Source organism: Panthera leo, chromosome C2 (assembly GCF_018350215.1).
Source record: "Panthera leo isolate Ple1 chromosome C2, P.leo_Ple1_pat1.1, whole genome shotgun sequence".
Classification (NCBI taxonomy): Eukaryota; Metazoa; Chordata; class Mammalia; order Carnivora; family Felidae; genus Panthera; species Panthera leo.
Genome location: NC_056687.1, coordinates 40,455,021 through 40,469,933, shown reverse-complemented (window position 1 = coordinate 40,469,933; position 14,913 = coordinate 40,455,021). Strand labels below are relative to the sequence as shown.

The 14,913-nt window shown below is 34.8% G+C and overlaps 1 protein-coding gene and 1 long non-coding RNA gene across 5 annotated transcripts in view; one reads left to right on the top strand and one right to left on the bottom strand.

Annotated features, from left to right (window-relative positions):
* The window catches only part of LOC122229824, a 34,271-nt gene extending 24,612 nt beyond the window's left edge, over nucleotides 1–9,659 (top strand). Inside the window, exon 5 of the long non-coding RNA XR_006207151.1 lies at nucleotides 8,326–9,659. This is a non-coding gene — a long non-coding RNA (uncharacterized LOC122229824). The remainder of the gene's footprint in view (nucleotides 1–8,325) is intronic.
* ZNF654 (zinc finger protein 654) overlaps nucleotides 1–14,913 on the bottom strand; it is a 94,054-nt gene that overhangs the window by 18,265 nt on the left and 60,876 nt on the right. For 2 of the 4 annotated variants that reach the window (XM_042955325.1, XM_042955324.1), the window contains exons 4-6: nucleotides 4,719–4,854; nucleotides 1,880–2,082; nucleotides 1,065–1,204 (exon numbers count right to left, since the gene is read on the bottom strand). In XM_042955325.1, coding sequence (XP_042811259.1) covers nucleotides 1,065–1,204; nucleotides 1,880–2,082; nucleotides 4,719–4,854 — 479 coding nt within the window. Of the gene's footprint in view, nucleotides 1–1,064; nucleotides 1,205–1,879; nucleotides 2,083–3,745; nucleotides 4,019–4,718; nucleotides 4,855–14,913 lie in introns of those variants that run through there. The other 2 variants (XM_042955326.1, XM_042955327.1) reach the window with 2 other exon arrangements.

Here is a 14,913-nt window from a genome sequence, read left to right as displayed (position 1 = left end):
TACACCCACTTTGGAAGACAGTTGGGTAGTTTCCTTCAAAACTAAACACTCTTATCATACATTTCAGCAGGTGTGCTCCTCAGTATTTACCCAAAGGAGTTGAAATTTATGTCCACACGGAAACCTGCACACGGATATTTACAGCAGCTTTATTCGTGATTGCCAAAACTTGAAACCAACCAAGATGTCCTTCATTAGGTGAATGGATAAATAAACTGGTAATCCAGGCAATGGAATATTTTTCAGCACTAAAACGAAATGAGCTATAAAGCTATGAAAAGACATGGTGGAACCTTAAATGTACATTACTGAGTGAAAAAAGCCAATCTGAAAAGGCCACACACTGTATAATTCCAACTATACAATATGGTGGAGAAGGTAAAACTATGACAATAGTAAAAACATCAGTGGTTTCCAGAGGTGAGGGTTGGGAGACGGAGAGAAGAAATGAACAAGTGGGGAGCACAGAGGACTTTTAGGGCAGTGAAAATACCCTGTGTGATACTATATTTATCCAAACCCATAGATTATATATAACACCAGTAGTGAACCCTAAGAGAAACTGGACTTTGGGTGGTTATGATGTGCCACTATGGGTTCATCCTTGGTTAAAAAAAAAAAAAGTACTCTTCTGGTGAGTAATTTTTTTTTGTTTTTTTTTGTTTTTTTTTTCTGAGAATGTTGATAATGGAGAAGGTTATGTATATATGGGGATCGGGATATAATGGGAAATGTCTGTACCTCCCTCTCAATTTTACTGTAAACCTAAAACTGCTCTAAAAAATAAAGTCTTAAAAAACTAAGTTCCACATTTAATTTAAAATATAATTGTTTCATTATAATACATACTTTAAACATTTATACTGTCAGTTACTGGCACATGGTCATTGTCTTTTAATTTTTAGATCTTACAACTTACTGTTGTTTCTTGCACAGTAAATTTTTAAAATGTGGCTTAACATTTTCACAGAACTTTTTTTAAAACATAAAGTCCAGATTCTGCCAACCAGTTCTCCTTTTGTTCCCCATCTTACCATTTCAATTTCCATATTAGGAACACTTACCAGATACAGTACATATCCCCATTCTGGAGCTGCGGAATAAGAAAGGATTCACAGAGTTGCAAAGCTAACATAGTCTTGCCTTCTTTTTCAGTGTTACAGATGATATCAATTCCACTCTTACAATCAGTTTTCAATAAATGCTATAAGAGGAAAAGAAAAATCAGTTCATATCATTAAAAATACCTAAAAAGCTAGTTGCATTAAATGTCTAGATTAAACATTCAGGAAAAAATTTAAATTTCTGGTTTTCTTCTACAAAAACAATGATGAATTATACAGAAATATTCATGGTTTCATAGTTTTACTATCTAGCACCTGCAATTTATAACTACTTTTAATCTCATTAATGTCCACAACTTGTAAGTGAATAGGTTCTATGTTAGGAAAAGATTCTTTCATCTTAAAAAAAAAAACAAACAAAAAAACGAAAACAACAAACATGAGCATTTAATTTCTTAGTATTTTATTAAAAGGGAAAATACTTTATAAAAGTATTTACAAAACAAGTGCTGAATAATTAATTTAAATTTTTATTTAAAATGCTTCCTATTTTTATTTAACCTCTTCTGTCACACAATAAGCTCAACATGTATAATGCTTATTGATGAATGCTTTGTTAATTTCATCAGTTGTCAATCTCAGATTGTCTAATTCAATGCGAGCTTAAAGAATAATGTCAAAGAGGACACATCTAAATAATGTAATCCTAAAAGCTTTGGTGTTACTGTAAAAGGAATTTTACAAGAATGGGCTACTTTTTTTTTATTTTTGATAAGGTTAAAATAGTAAAAGGCAAACATAATCTCAAACAATACCTCCCGGAATAGTTGATCTTCTACAGGTGACATAAACAGACATGTGAAGAGTGCTTGATGGAAGTACAAGTCTTTGCTGATTTCTGGGTGATTTATACAAGATTTGATAAGAGCCATTGCTTCAGGTATGCGTTCACAAGCAATTAGGTATCTGGCACGTAGTTCAAAGAACAGTGGATTTTCAGAACTTAAATATTTGTTCACTATATTAAAAAGAAAACAAACTCTTATTACTCTCAAGAAAAGATTCTCAAACTTTGTTGTTTGAAACTCTACCACTAACATGTGGCATCTGGTTAGATTAAGTGGTTATTTAACTAAATAGCATATTCCTTAGTAGGAGTTTATTTATGAAAATAATATTCAGTCATATGATTGGAAAAATGGAAATAAGAGTAACACCAAAACTGCTCAAGAAGTATCTTTTGATTTCTTTTCAGTCTAAAAATTGAAAAAAATTTAACAAAAAATGAAATACTCTCTTTTCAGTTCACTAATATGTTAAAATATGTTTCAGATAACATGGGGTCTGGAATTTCTAGTCTATTTATGTACTTTATATTTTGTTGCCTAATATTGTCATTCACATAAGGTTAAAAGGCTGAATCCTATTTTGTCATTAAAACCACATTGATTTAGATTTATAGAAAAAAGTAACATGAATTAATGAAAATGTTTTATTACTTATCAAAAATTAAGCCAAAAGTAGTACCAAAAAGGATTGCTTATTAATATATGTATCACTAAGAATAATTACTAATTAATATACTTTACACAACTTAAAAACATATAAACACCTTTATCTACCTAAGTTTATTTAGACCTAACAACAACCTATGACAGGTATCATAATACTTCTTTCACAGATCACAAAACTGAGACTCAGAGAGGTCAAATGACTTGCCCAAGGACAAAGAATAAGTGGCAGAGCAGGAACAGGGATCCACATTTCATGATTTCAGATCAAAATGTTTTCATTACTTGTGTATGTTTAATCAGTAGCTTCTAAAATGCCTATGAGTGATGTTTTATTTGGGCTTCAACATGTGCCTTGCAATTCCGTTTACAGCATATGATAAGCAGACAATGATTTATAGAGTTAATGCAAAGATAAACTTCAGACTGGTCTTTATCTTAATGGTCACCAACTAGAGGAGAGTCATCCATATTAATGAGGCTCTAGAGCAGCTTTTCCCAAAGTGAGGTATGCTAGTGGAAGTATGAAAGGAATATATACGTAAGGAGGAGAGAGGGAGAGTGAGAGAGAGAGAGAGACATACCATCAGCCCTTACACCAACCAACAGATTTGTTCTAGCTCCTAGTCAGAGAAGCCTAAAAGCCCCCCGAAAAGCCCAAGTTTTCTTCTCTATTCTCACTCCTTTTGAAGCTCCTCATCTAGCTTCTGTGCCATCTGACCACATTCCCCAGGCTCCTCATAGTTTTCTTCAGTCTGTCACCCTTGCCTTCCCTATATTGACTCTATATACTTTTCCTCGATGGTACAACTCTTCCTCCTCAGTTCCAACTGCCTCCCTCTTCAGTTTTTTACTCCTTTCTGAAACCCTCACATCAAGTTCCAGTCTCCTTTTATGCCCTGGGTATTTACCACTATAACACTATGATATATATTGTAGCTCTTTCCTCTAGTCTTATTCTACCTCCTATCTCAGCCCACCACTTTTAACTACTTCTCCTGATCTTCTCTCTTTCGTCATCTTCTCTCCTATCTCTGTCACAGTCCTCCACACTTGTATCTGGAGTTGACTTGCTCTTAAGCTGGAGAAGCATAGCCCCTTCTCCACTCAACTCTACTCAAAACCTACCCCCAACCCTTATGAACCTGAGGCAAATGGAAAGATCCTAACCTGCTCAGCACAATATGTGGTGTGAAGTATCCTCACCAGAACAAGGGTGGGAAGTCTTGTCTTTTCTTTCTGGCCATCTTATAATTGCACTCCATGGGCTCTCTCCATGCTTTCAAATGTTTTCCATGCTTTTTCTGCTTACACTACTGCTGAGTTTACATTCTAAGTTCTGATGATCCAAAATGTTCTGGGGCTCAGGAACAATATGGCAAACAGTTTTTAAAAAGAATTACCTAGAAGTAATTGACAGAGCCTCTTGCCTCAAAAGGAAATTTTGGCCCACAGGAAACACAGTGGATCTATGCTGGAAAGGAGGTGATATCAAAGCATGCAGGTCGTTCAGGGATGAGATAAAACTCAACTTCTACTAATGGATGAAGTTTGGGAAATACTGCTCCAGAGTACTTGGAATTCATTCAACTTGTCACTGATTCACTTACACATTCCTCAGATGGTCACTTGGTTCAGTTAACAAATACTTATATTGAGTACCTACTCTGTACCAGGCACTGGGCTGGGTATAGGATATGCAGTAGTGGTGACAAAAACTGACAAAGAGTTCCAACCCTCAGAGTTTCCTGTATAAGGGAGATTCCATGTGCTTAAGCAGGGTGTTGTTGTTGTTGTTGTTGTTGTTTTTAAGGGTGTTTGTTCCTACTTAACTAGATTTTTAAAATATAACAAATGATGAAAACAAACTCTCTGTAAGTAACATCTGGACAGTAAGTGTATTACACTGAATTCCCATTAGAATAAATGGAAAATTACTATACATAAAGGTACCTAGTCTGGTGTCAAAAATCATTCTTGGGCCAGGTTAGTATAACAATTTAAACACACTTCATGTGAAAATACATTACTCTTATTCAGTATTAGAAGATAAAGAAAAATCACTATTACTGCTCTAGTTAGAAATGAAAATTGCGCTTGCTTCTCACAAATGTTGGTTTTGATTTTGAGTCTCCTGAAGTACCTATCTCCTGAGATGCTGGCTGGGCTTTAAGAACAGCTTGCAACACTGGATCTTCCCATGGGCCACCATCTCTAATGATTCGAGTCACCAGTTCCAGATTCACATTTCCATATCTGCGGAGGTGATTCTGGCATTCCTAGGAGAGAAAAATCATTTTGGCTTTGTGAATTTAAAGGGGTTAAAAACTAAACTTGATCATCCTTGTCAATAAAATGACTGATGGTCAATGAGTCAGCTATTAAATTATAAAAGAGAAAGGGTTGCTATAGTAACCTAAGTAGGGTGTCAAAACCCCATCAGTACACAAATAGGCTTTAATGCCAAAGGTTACAGAGTTTCTACATAATTGGACTTAGAAAATCCAATTATAATAGGGATTAAGTGTAACCCAAGGGAAAAACTTAAGGGATGCATCATTTCTAGGAAAAGAACCAGGTTTTAAAACCTAAGGGAGAAACTTACAGGATGCATCATTTCTAGGAAAAGAACCAGGTTGCAAAAATGTAAAACTTAAATGTTCAGTTTATGTGAGGGCTCATAAAGCTTCTGTTAACAATGGCAAGCAAGAACCTGACTATAAGAAAGAGGTAGAAGGGTCCCTGTCCAATGCAGACTGTGGTTGGCAGACACACAGGTCCCCTGCCCTGATCCCAAATGTATACGCCTAGTTGTGATGGAAGGCTAGAAGATGGAAATTCTATTGCATTATTATTCTATTAGCAGATTTGTAGTCTTGGGATAAAGAAATGGCAGGCTGAAGGAATGAATCCAACCTATAATACGAAGACTTTACATTAGTTTTAAGATAAAGATGTACTGATAGGTTGGGCATTAACTGATAATTTGTCTATGTATTTTCTGGGATTTTTTTTAAAGATGTTTGAAATATTTTTAGAGAATCTTTTATCTTAGACTTGTGATTATAATATGAATTATGTAACAAGTTTGTAAACAAAGCTTAATATTTAGGAGAACTTGGTTGACTGAATTTATAAATTTGATTTCGTAGATTTAGGTTTACGAGATTTAATTATTTGATTATGCTTTTTTGATTCATTACATACCTTGGTATTGTTTCTAAAATGTTTCAGGGAATTTAATTTGATAATTAAAAGATTAACTGAAGGCCTAGTGAGGGTATAAATAGATACCTATTTTTTAATGCATACATCGAGCTTACAGCCTTAAGGAAAAAACTAGGGATTGAAATTGGCAATGTTAAAAATTTGAATAAATGGCACATCAATTAAAACACAAATAATTGCCAAAATTTCTTTCTGTGCTCAAAATATCCTTCAGACATTAAAAACTTAGTAAGTTATAAGCAAAGCTTAAACAATACACCATTACAAATTTTACTTATGATATAAATCATCAGGCTACATGTTCAAAGTGGCAGTAAACACTTTGCTTTTATTTGTCATGTTCTTTCATCATTTGAATGTTCCAAAGTAGTATCTATATGCCACTTTTTATTCCTTGTTAAGATACACAAAAAGAGGTTTTGTTTCATGAAAGAACAAGGCAGTAGAAGAATCAAGTTTCAAGATAATCATTTAGTCAAAGAAGTCAACAGATAATTAAGTCATAACATGAAAATAGGTGTCTTCTAGAAGTTATTTAGAATATTCCCAAATTAAAATGAGCAAGCAAGCAAGCAAGCAAGCAAGCAAACAAAACTGTATAAATAATGGGCAAGTTACTTAACCTCTCTGTGCTCCTTCAGTTAACTCATCTGCAGAATGGTTACTAAAAACACCTACTTCATAGGATTGTTGTGAGGTTTAAATATACAGTATTGAAAGTGCTTACTTAGTACAGTGCCTGGCACATAGTAAGCACTTAATAAATGTTAGCTATTATATCTTCTAGTATTTTTTAACATTTTGGATAACTATTTTATCTTTGCACACCCAAATGCCTTAGCAGAAAATTAATTTCTACATTTCCATGTGTCAGCATGTTTATATAGCATTCATAAAAACAAGATATAAAGTTTTTTGATCAGCCATGATTTGTTTTAAACACATGGAACATAGGGGCGCCTGGATGGCGCAGTCGGTTAAGCGTCCGACTTCAGCCAGGTCACGATCTCGCGGTCCGTGAGTTCGAGCCCCGCGTCAGGCTCTGGGCTGATGGCTCAGAGCCTGGAGCCTGTTTCCGATTCTGTGTCTCCCTCTCTCTCTGCCCCTCCCCCGTTCATGCTCTGTCTCTCTCTGTCCCAAAAATAAAAAAAAAAATAAAAAAAAAAAAAGTTGAAAAAAAAAATAAATAAATAAACACATGGAACATAGTAAAAATCTGTGATAACAGCTTTAAAACAATCATTGACTTCAAACCTAAAGGTGAATCAACTCCTATATTACTCTAGACACACATACTGCTACCCCTAAAATTCAACTACTGTAAGCTGGCTTTGGTTCAATAAAAGTACAAGACATAAGGTGAGCTGGATGCTAGTCCCTGAATCACTGATGAGCTTTAGCTCTGCTGCTGAGCTCTTGGACAACCCATCTTTCTAGCTGTCTCACAATAGGTGAGGTACCAATCACACAGCCCTTAGCATTGTGAGACCCAGAATTGGACTTCGTGAAATCGGTCTATTGCTAATCTCCTAAACATGGCTGAAAAATAAATACTTGGAGGTCTTGTTAAAAAACAGATTCCCAAGCACCAGTTCAAATATACTAAATCAAAATTTCTAGAGGAAAGCGCTGATAAACTGTATATTTAACAACCCCCACCCCAGAGTCAACTCTGACATACTTTCTGATTATACTTTCTACATTGAGTGTGTACTTTCATAAATGTTTATGCTAGAAAGTATATACTTGTACTCCTATCAATCCTTCTATTAAAAATTAGTCAATTAGCTTAAGTTCATTTTTCTAACATAAAAATTGTATGGGAGAGTTTTGTTTTGTGTGTGTGTGTGTGCACTTATTGAGGCAAATGCACCTTATTTTAGAGACCATTTTCTATGGGAAATGGCTCTGGACAGGAAATAGAGATGTAATGAAGATTTCATTTGGTTTATTTAAAAAGACATGGGATGGAAAAAAAAAAGACATGGGATGAGAGAACAAGTGAGTTTGTAAGTATATTTTGGCTCCTCCTTCCTTAGATAGTATGGTGGCTTTTGTGGATGATACGCAATTCAAAAGCCTCCAAAGCAAAAAAGGAAGCACTTAAGTCACTATAGAATTCACAACTATCTTTCCTATATATGCATATTATATATATTTTTACAATGTTTACTTAATTAAAAATTTGGACCTGTACATTAACCTAATCCTTTATTAAGTCATCTGTCTACTATCATTGATACCCATCACACTGTGCTAAATGTTCCCTCAGAAACTTCCATTCAACCTTGTGTTTTTGCCAAAGGTAGAAAACAAAACCCTCTCCTTCACTTTTCTTTCAGAATCTATTGTGGTGCAAACTTAATGTTTTGTTCCAGAAGAATTTTCTTCCCTGAACTTGTTACCTCATTAGAATTGCCCACCGCACCCCCCCAACATGTCTGCAAAGCTGTATATTCAGTGTTCTTGATCTGAACTCCTTAGCAGCTCATCATAAAATGAAATTCTTTTTTTTTTTCCAGAGGATGAAATTCTTAATGACTGAACTTCATATTTAAGGATCTCTGCACTTACCTACCTAACTCATTCAGCTATTCAACATCATGAATCCTCTAGCCTGGTCTCCTCCATGACTCAAATTCATCATGTACTTTCTTGCTTATGCTTTTCTCATATCACTCACTCTTTTTCTCCTACAACTTCCTACAAACCTATTGAAACCTTCCAGTAAACCAATCTAAATACTTTCCTATCTTTCCATAATCCTGCTTTTCCCTGAGAAGCCTGTACTAGCTACCTCAATCCATAATAAAGTTAATTCCTTCTCCTGCAGTACTGAAAATCAGTACCAGTCAACTCTTCTGATATTTATCATGTAAGAGGGAGCCTTGTGTTATTAAGGGTTGACATCTTACTTCTTAGGTAGTTAAAAGCATGTTCAAACAGAGCCAAGAAAGGAAAGGTATACCAGAAAAGATAAATTCTCAATAATAACTTTTTAATCAGAATCGAGTTTTATGGAAATCCATGTAATCAGAAACATTATGCACTATTTGTCTTATTTTGAATGCAGCTTCCAGAGCAAAACTGTAGAATACCATATCAAATTCACTCATAAAGCAAGCTATTGTAGCAAATCAAAGCAAAAAATTTTTAAAAGGTCTTCAATGTGGTTAATGTTATAAAAACAGAGCCTTTAAAATACAGTAAAATATTTACAATACTTTATAGTAAGAGAATGATCATAACTTTTATTATTACACTTCCATTGGTTATCTCATGGCAAAGCATTTCAAAAAGTTGTAAAATTTAAAGTTGTTATGTAGTTTTCTTTTTCAAAAAGATAACATTACACATTTGCTGTTCTTTTCTGTGGTAAGTTCCTAAGGAATATTTACCTAATGTTTTTAAAAAACAAACATTCTGAGTTTGCCCATATAAAGAGGACAGTATAACAATGAAAAAGTTACTGCTTTTCAAAAGAAAGTTATCGAGAAAATCATTTAAAATGAATATTTGGAAGTGTTTACATTCTTGCAGGTTTGCTGTTGCCAAAATCAGTATGTCACTTATAATGTTTGTATTAAAAAACTTAAACTAGAATTTTTTTGTTGAAAAACCTTTCAACTGGAGCATTTTAATGGGCTTTCAGTCATATGTTAAAAATGGTTAGTATCAAAACATTGATGTCAGTAACAATAGAAATTTAGTAGTCAAGTTTCAACAACTCTATGTAATTTGGGTGGAAGGAATTTAAACTCAGTATCACAGCTGAGAAAATTTTTCACCTATGACAACTATTAAAACCGAGTATCAAAGTAAACACCTTAAAATCAGACTATATGACCAAGTGTTAGAATTTTTCAAAAATAAAGCATATTAACTCATACTGCTATCCTTAGTTTTTACACTGTTAAAACATTGTTTTACTTTCATTTTTTTTAAATGTTTTTTATGTTTCATAATGTATATAGTATTAGCACATATCCATAAATAATACATATATATGTACTGAGAATATTCTTTTTTTTAAAAAAACCTAGATGGTTGTGCTATCAGAAGTCTGGACATTCCTGATTTTAGGTATTATTTGTTTTTACATTTGTGTTTGGAATCAAATATAAAACTGTCTCCTTTTTTTTTTTTTTTTTAACTCACTGGCTTCTACTGATCCTAATATCATGTCAGTTTTCTTTCTTATGTGAAGTGTTTCTTCCTGTTATTTTTACTGTTTACACTCTAGTCTAGGCCTTCATCTGCTATCACTTAGATAACCACATTAGTTTCTTCTTTCTGTCTCTGCTATGCAAGTCTTTAGGAGGTCTCAGAATGTTAGATAACAAAGCATTTAGATAGTAGTATAAGGGCTCCTAGTTGGCTCAGTTGGTGGAGCATGCAGCTCTTGTATCTCAGGGTTGTGAGTTTGAGCCCCATGTTGGGTGTAAAGATTACTTAAAAATAAAATGTTTAAAAAAAAAAAAACAGAAAGTTTATACATAAACATTTCTTTAGGGGCTCCTGGCTCTCAGTTGGTGGACCATATAACTCTGGATCTTGGGGTCGTGAGGTCAGGACCCACAATGGGTAGAAAGATTACTTTAATAAATAAAACCTAAAAAAAAAAAAATTTAGGGGCACCTGGGTGGCTCAGTCAGTTAAGCAGACGACTTCAGCTCAGGTCATATCTCACGGCTGGTGAGTTCGAGCTCCACATCAGGCTCTGTGCTGACGGCTCAGGGCCTGGTGCCTGGTTCTGATTCTGTGTCTCCCTCTCTCTGCCCCTCCCCCATTCTCTCTCTCTCTCTCTCTCTCTCTCTCTCTGTCTCTCTCTCTCTCTGTCTCTCTCTCTCTCCTTCAAAAATAAATAAACATTAAAAAAAAATATTAGGGGCACCTGGGTGGCTCAATTGGTTAAGCGTCTGACTTCAGCTCAGGTCATGATCTCACCATTTGTTGAGTTCAAGCCCCATCGGGCTCTGTGCTATCAGTACAGAGCCCACTTCAGATCCCCTGCCCCCATTCTCTACTTCTTCCCCACTCACATTCTATCTCTTGAAAATAGACATTAAAAATTTTTTTTAACTTCAGACTATTGTTTTGACATATACATTACTGCAAACACATGATTATATCTATTCATACTGGTTGAGAGTAATACTTAGGCCCTTGTTCTACTTCTATAAACCTCGACTCCACAGGAGCTTAATTTTCTGACCTGTAAAATAAGGGATTATTGGATCAACAATTTCCAGGGTGACTCCCAATCTCAAAATTATAAAAATGCATTAATGCCTATAAATTACATATATTTGATTTTTAAAAATAACTACAATCATGTACTTAGTGAACTATTTAAGATATCCCATTTGGGACTTTGGAAAAAAAATGAATATTTAAGTGTAAGTAATTGTTCCCTGTTTAACAGACATGATTACATTTTTATACATTTAAAAAATCTTAAGTAATGAATATAAATGTGACTTAAATTAGCAATCAAAGTTTTAGCCGAAGTGGAAGCCAATCATAAGTACAGAAAACCATCAACTGCGGCATAACCAAATTTCAGAATTGGTAATTGCCAAGTTAATGAAAGCATGACCCTATTATTAACATTTTTAAATCATAAATGAAATAATATGGCCAACAGAGAAGTACTATTGTTACTGTTTTACCCTGTAAGACAGAGACCCTGAAGCAGAATTAAGGTGTATGCAAGGTTTACTGGAGTATAGGTTCCCACATAAAGAAATAAATATAAAATCTGATATAGCAGAGAGAACAAAGAGTTAGTCAAGAGAACAGTCACAGTACCAGCAATACTACAAATTGAGCGAGTTAATCTCCAATAAATATTATTGAATAGATGAATGAATGTATCTCTCTGGTTCTCTCTGGTCCTTAATGACCTTCATAGTTTTTCTTTACAACTAAATTTTCTATGATCTAATATTTTATCTGGGAAAACAAACTACTTCAAGCATTAAGATGCTGATAATTCTAGTTATTATGTATTAAGACACTACAGAATCATCTTTCAGTGATAAGTGAATGCCTCAATGACCCTGATGTGCTTTTAGAGCTACTTTCAAAGTGTCAATCTTACTGATTTTGAAGGCACTTACATGCCTGGTCCTGAAAACACAAAATTGCAAAGATGCTCGAATATAAGATCTTTGTTAGAGCTGGATACTATGGTGTGAACAACTATCACTGAACAATGTTTAGTACCCACTTTTTGAGATGACTGTTGGTTCAATGTGTCAGGGTAAACTGGCCTTTCCTGACATATGATGCTGACAGCCCTATCTTTTGGAGGCTTGCTTTTGGTCCCCTGAGCTTAACTGTCTCATTTATTTATTATATATTTTATGCCTGAAATAACTCTGGGTCTTGTATCTATGCAAAGTGATTATAGAACTTCAACAGTTGAGGTAAAGTGTTTCCTTCTCAGATTATTAAAAACAAAAAATACACAGAGAAAGTGAAATATTTCTGAGGTGGTAATATACAAGATTTATTAATCTTAGTAGTAACAGTTTCAAAAATATAATGAAAAACTATCAAAGCTTTACCCATTTCAACACAAGGTTAATCTAAGGAATATAATTTTTAAAAATTATTTCAAAATCTGAAACTTTAATTTTAATATCAATCTCTTTCATTCCAGTGCTAAATATGTGGCATACTTGTCAAGTATGTTTCTTTCATAGACAGTGAAATCTTTCCCCCATCCCTTTCAATTCTCTTTTTTCTACACATTGTCAAAATAGAATCAACAAGTAAATATTTGATGGTTTCATCCCATGAATGCATTTGTTGATCTGTTCCCCGTATCACTGTATATTAGTAACCAATGGACCAGGAGGTAAATTTCAGAAAATATACTTCATTGTTCCTTGTTTTTAGAGTTCAGCAATGATGATACATCTCTAAGAGGGATTCTTTTTTTTTTTTTTTTTTTTTTTAATTTTTTTTTAACGTTTATTTTTGAGACAAAGAGAGACAGAGCATGAACCGGGGAGGGTCAGAGAGAGGGAGACACAGAACCTGAAACAGGCTCCAGGCTCTGAGCTGTCAGCACAGCTGACAGCTCGAACTCATGGACCGTGAGATCATGACCTGAGCCGAAGTCGGCTGCTTAACCGACTGAGCCACCCAGGCACCCCTCTAAGAGGGATTCTTTAAAAAAAAAAAAAAGGAAAAAAGAAAAAAAAAATTGTCTATGGACTTATTTAGCCTTCATTTGTGTTGGCACACATATCAGTACTAGGGTCTAGTAACTACTAAGTGTTGGAGACACAAGGCTGAAAGTAGTCTCTGCCTACGAGATCTAACAGCCTAGCTGGAGAGGCAGATAGAATTCAGAGGTTGAATTCAGAATTCGGTACACAGTGAAAAAGCTGGTGGGGGGTGGGGGGTGGGCAGGGAGTCCTATGTAGTCAAAATGTAGTTGAACAGAGACAGGAGAGGAATTCTATTAGAAAAGAAAAAAATAAGGACACACAATTTTGAAACTGCCCCTCAAAATGTCTTGCTCTTAAGTTGACATGATCATAGTCTTTAAAGCCTCTTAACCAGCACTACAAAGGTGGTTTTGAATACTAAGATTAGGACTTTGCCAAATTAAGTCTTTGGGCAACTTATTCCAAGTAGTCTAGGAAGGGAATATAGTCCAAAAGGTTTTAGGACAAAGTCAGTGGTTGGTTCTAAACTTCATAGTAGCTAAAAATAAAACCTGGGAGCTATGCTGGTTTATAATGCCAACGAATATACACACTCTGACTTCTTAGGAGAGATCAACACTTGCCCCAATGAAACAGGATAGACCTAACTCCTCTCTAGTGGCTGGTGCTTTTACTTTTGATTCTTATTGTTCTTCTCTTTCAACACTATTGCAGTAAGATAGCTTTGGGCCTCTTCTTGTTTGGGAGGTTGTATCCCCTACCTCCTCCCATCTGCTTCCCCCAGTTACCCAAAGAAGGACAAGTAAATTAAAAATGGGTAGAGTCTCAGGAAAGAAAGCTTAACTAAGGGTCACTTCTATTCTGAACAAAAAAAGATCTTTGTGACTTATACATTGACCCCAAGGGATGAGGACAGTTTTCACTGAGGTCAGGTCAGCCTTACTAAAACACATGCCGAGCTCTAGAAGTAGGGCTTTTATTGGTCGACATTTGCTGATTACTCCAGGGTCTTTTTTTTTTTTTTTTTTCCCCTAAATTGGGGCGGGGGGAGCTTTATAACATCTATTTTTCTCTTGATTTATAAAAGTAATACATACTTTTTAAAATATTTTTTTAAGTTTATTTTTATTTGAGAGAGAGATAGAGAACAAGCAGGGGTGGGGCAGAGAGACAGAATCCCAAGCAGGCTCTGCACTGCCAGCACAGAGCCTGATGTGGGGCTCGAACCGACAAACAAACTGCAAGATCGTAACATGAGCAGAAGTCAACTGTCAGATGCTTAATGTAGTGAGCCACCCAGGCACCCCAAAGTAATACATATTCTTGGTTAAAAAAAATATATGTAGACCCACCAATCTAACCATCATTGGGCATTAGTACTTGGATGTTCCAAAGATATTTGAAACTCTGTCTAGAATGGAACTTATCTTGTTTCTATATCCTGTTCTTCTGCCTATAACCACTGCCCACTTAGTGAATGGCACTACTCTATGTGGTTAGTTCAGCTTAGATGCCCAAGAATATACCTGATTCTTCTCTAGCTTCTTTACCTCCATCCAATCAATACCATAATCCGAGATTTTTGTTCCAGATCATTGTATCTGTGCTTTTATTTTCTTTTTCCAGAATCATTTCTAACATTAATAGAATTTTCATTATAGCCATATTAGCAAGTCTACTAATTTTTACTTGTTTCCTCACGTCAGTCCTATTTTTTAATTTTATAACAACTCTATTTGTAAGTTCTTTATTTTGACCATTTCTAAATCAGTGGCATACTTTTTTTTTTTTTTTTTTTAAGACTTGTATTTGTTTTGTTCTGCAAGCATTTGGACTATTTCTTTCTGTTGCTCTCTCTCATAAACTATAGAGCTTGGCAGGTGTATTATTAAATAGTATTTTTTACCTTGAAAAACTCCAGAGACA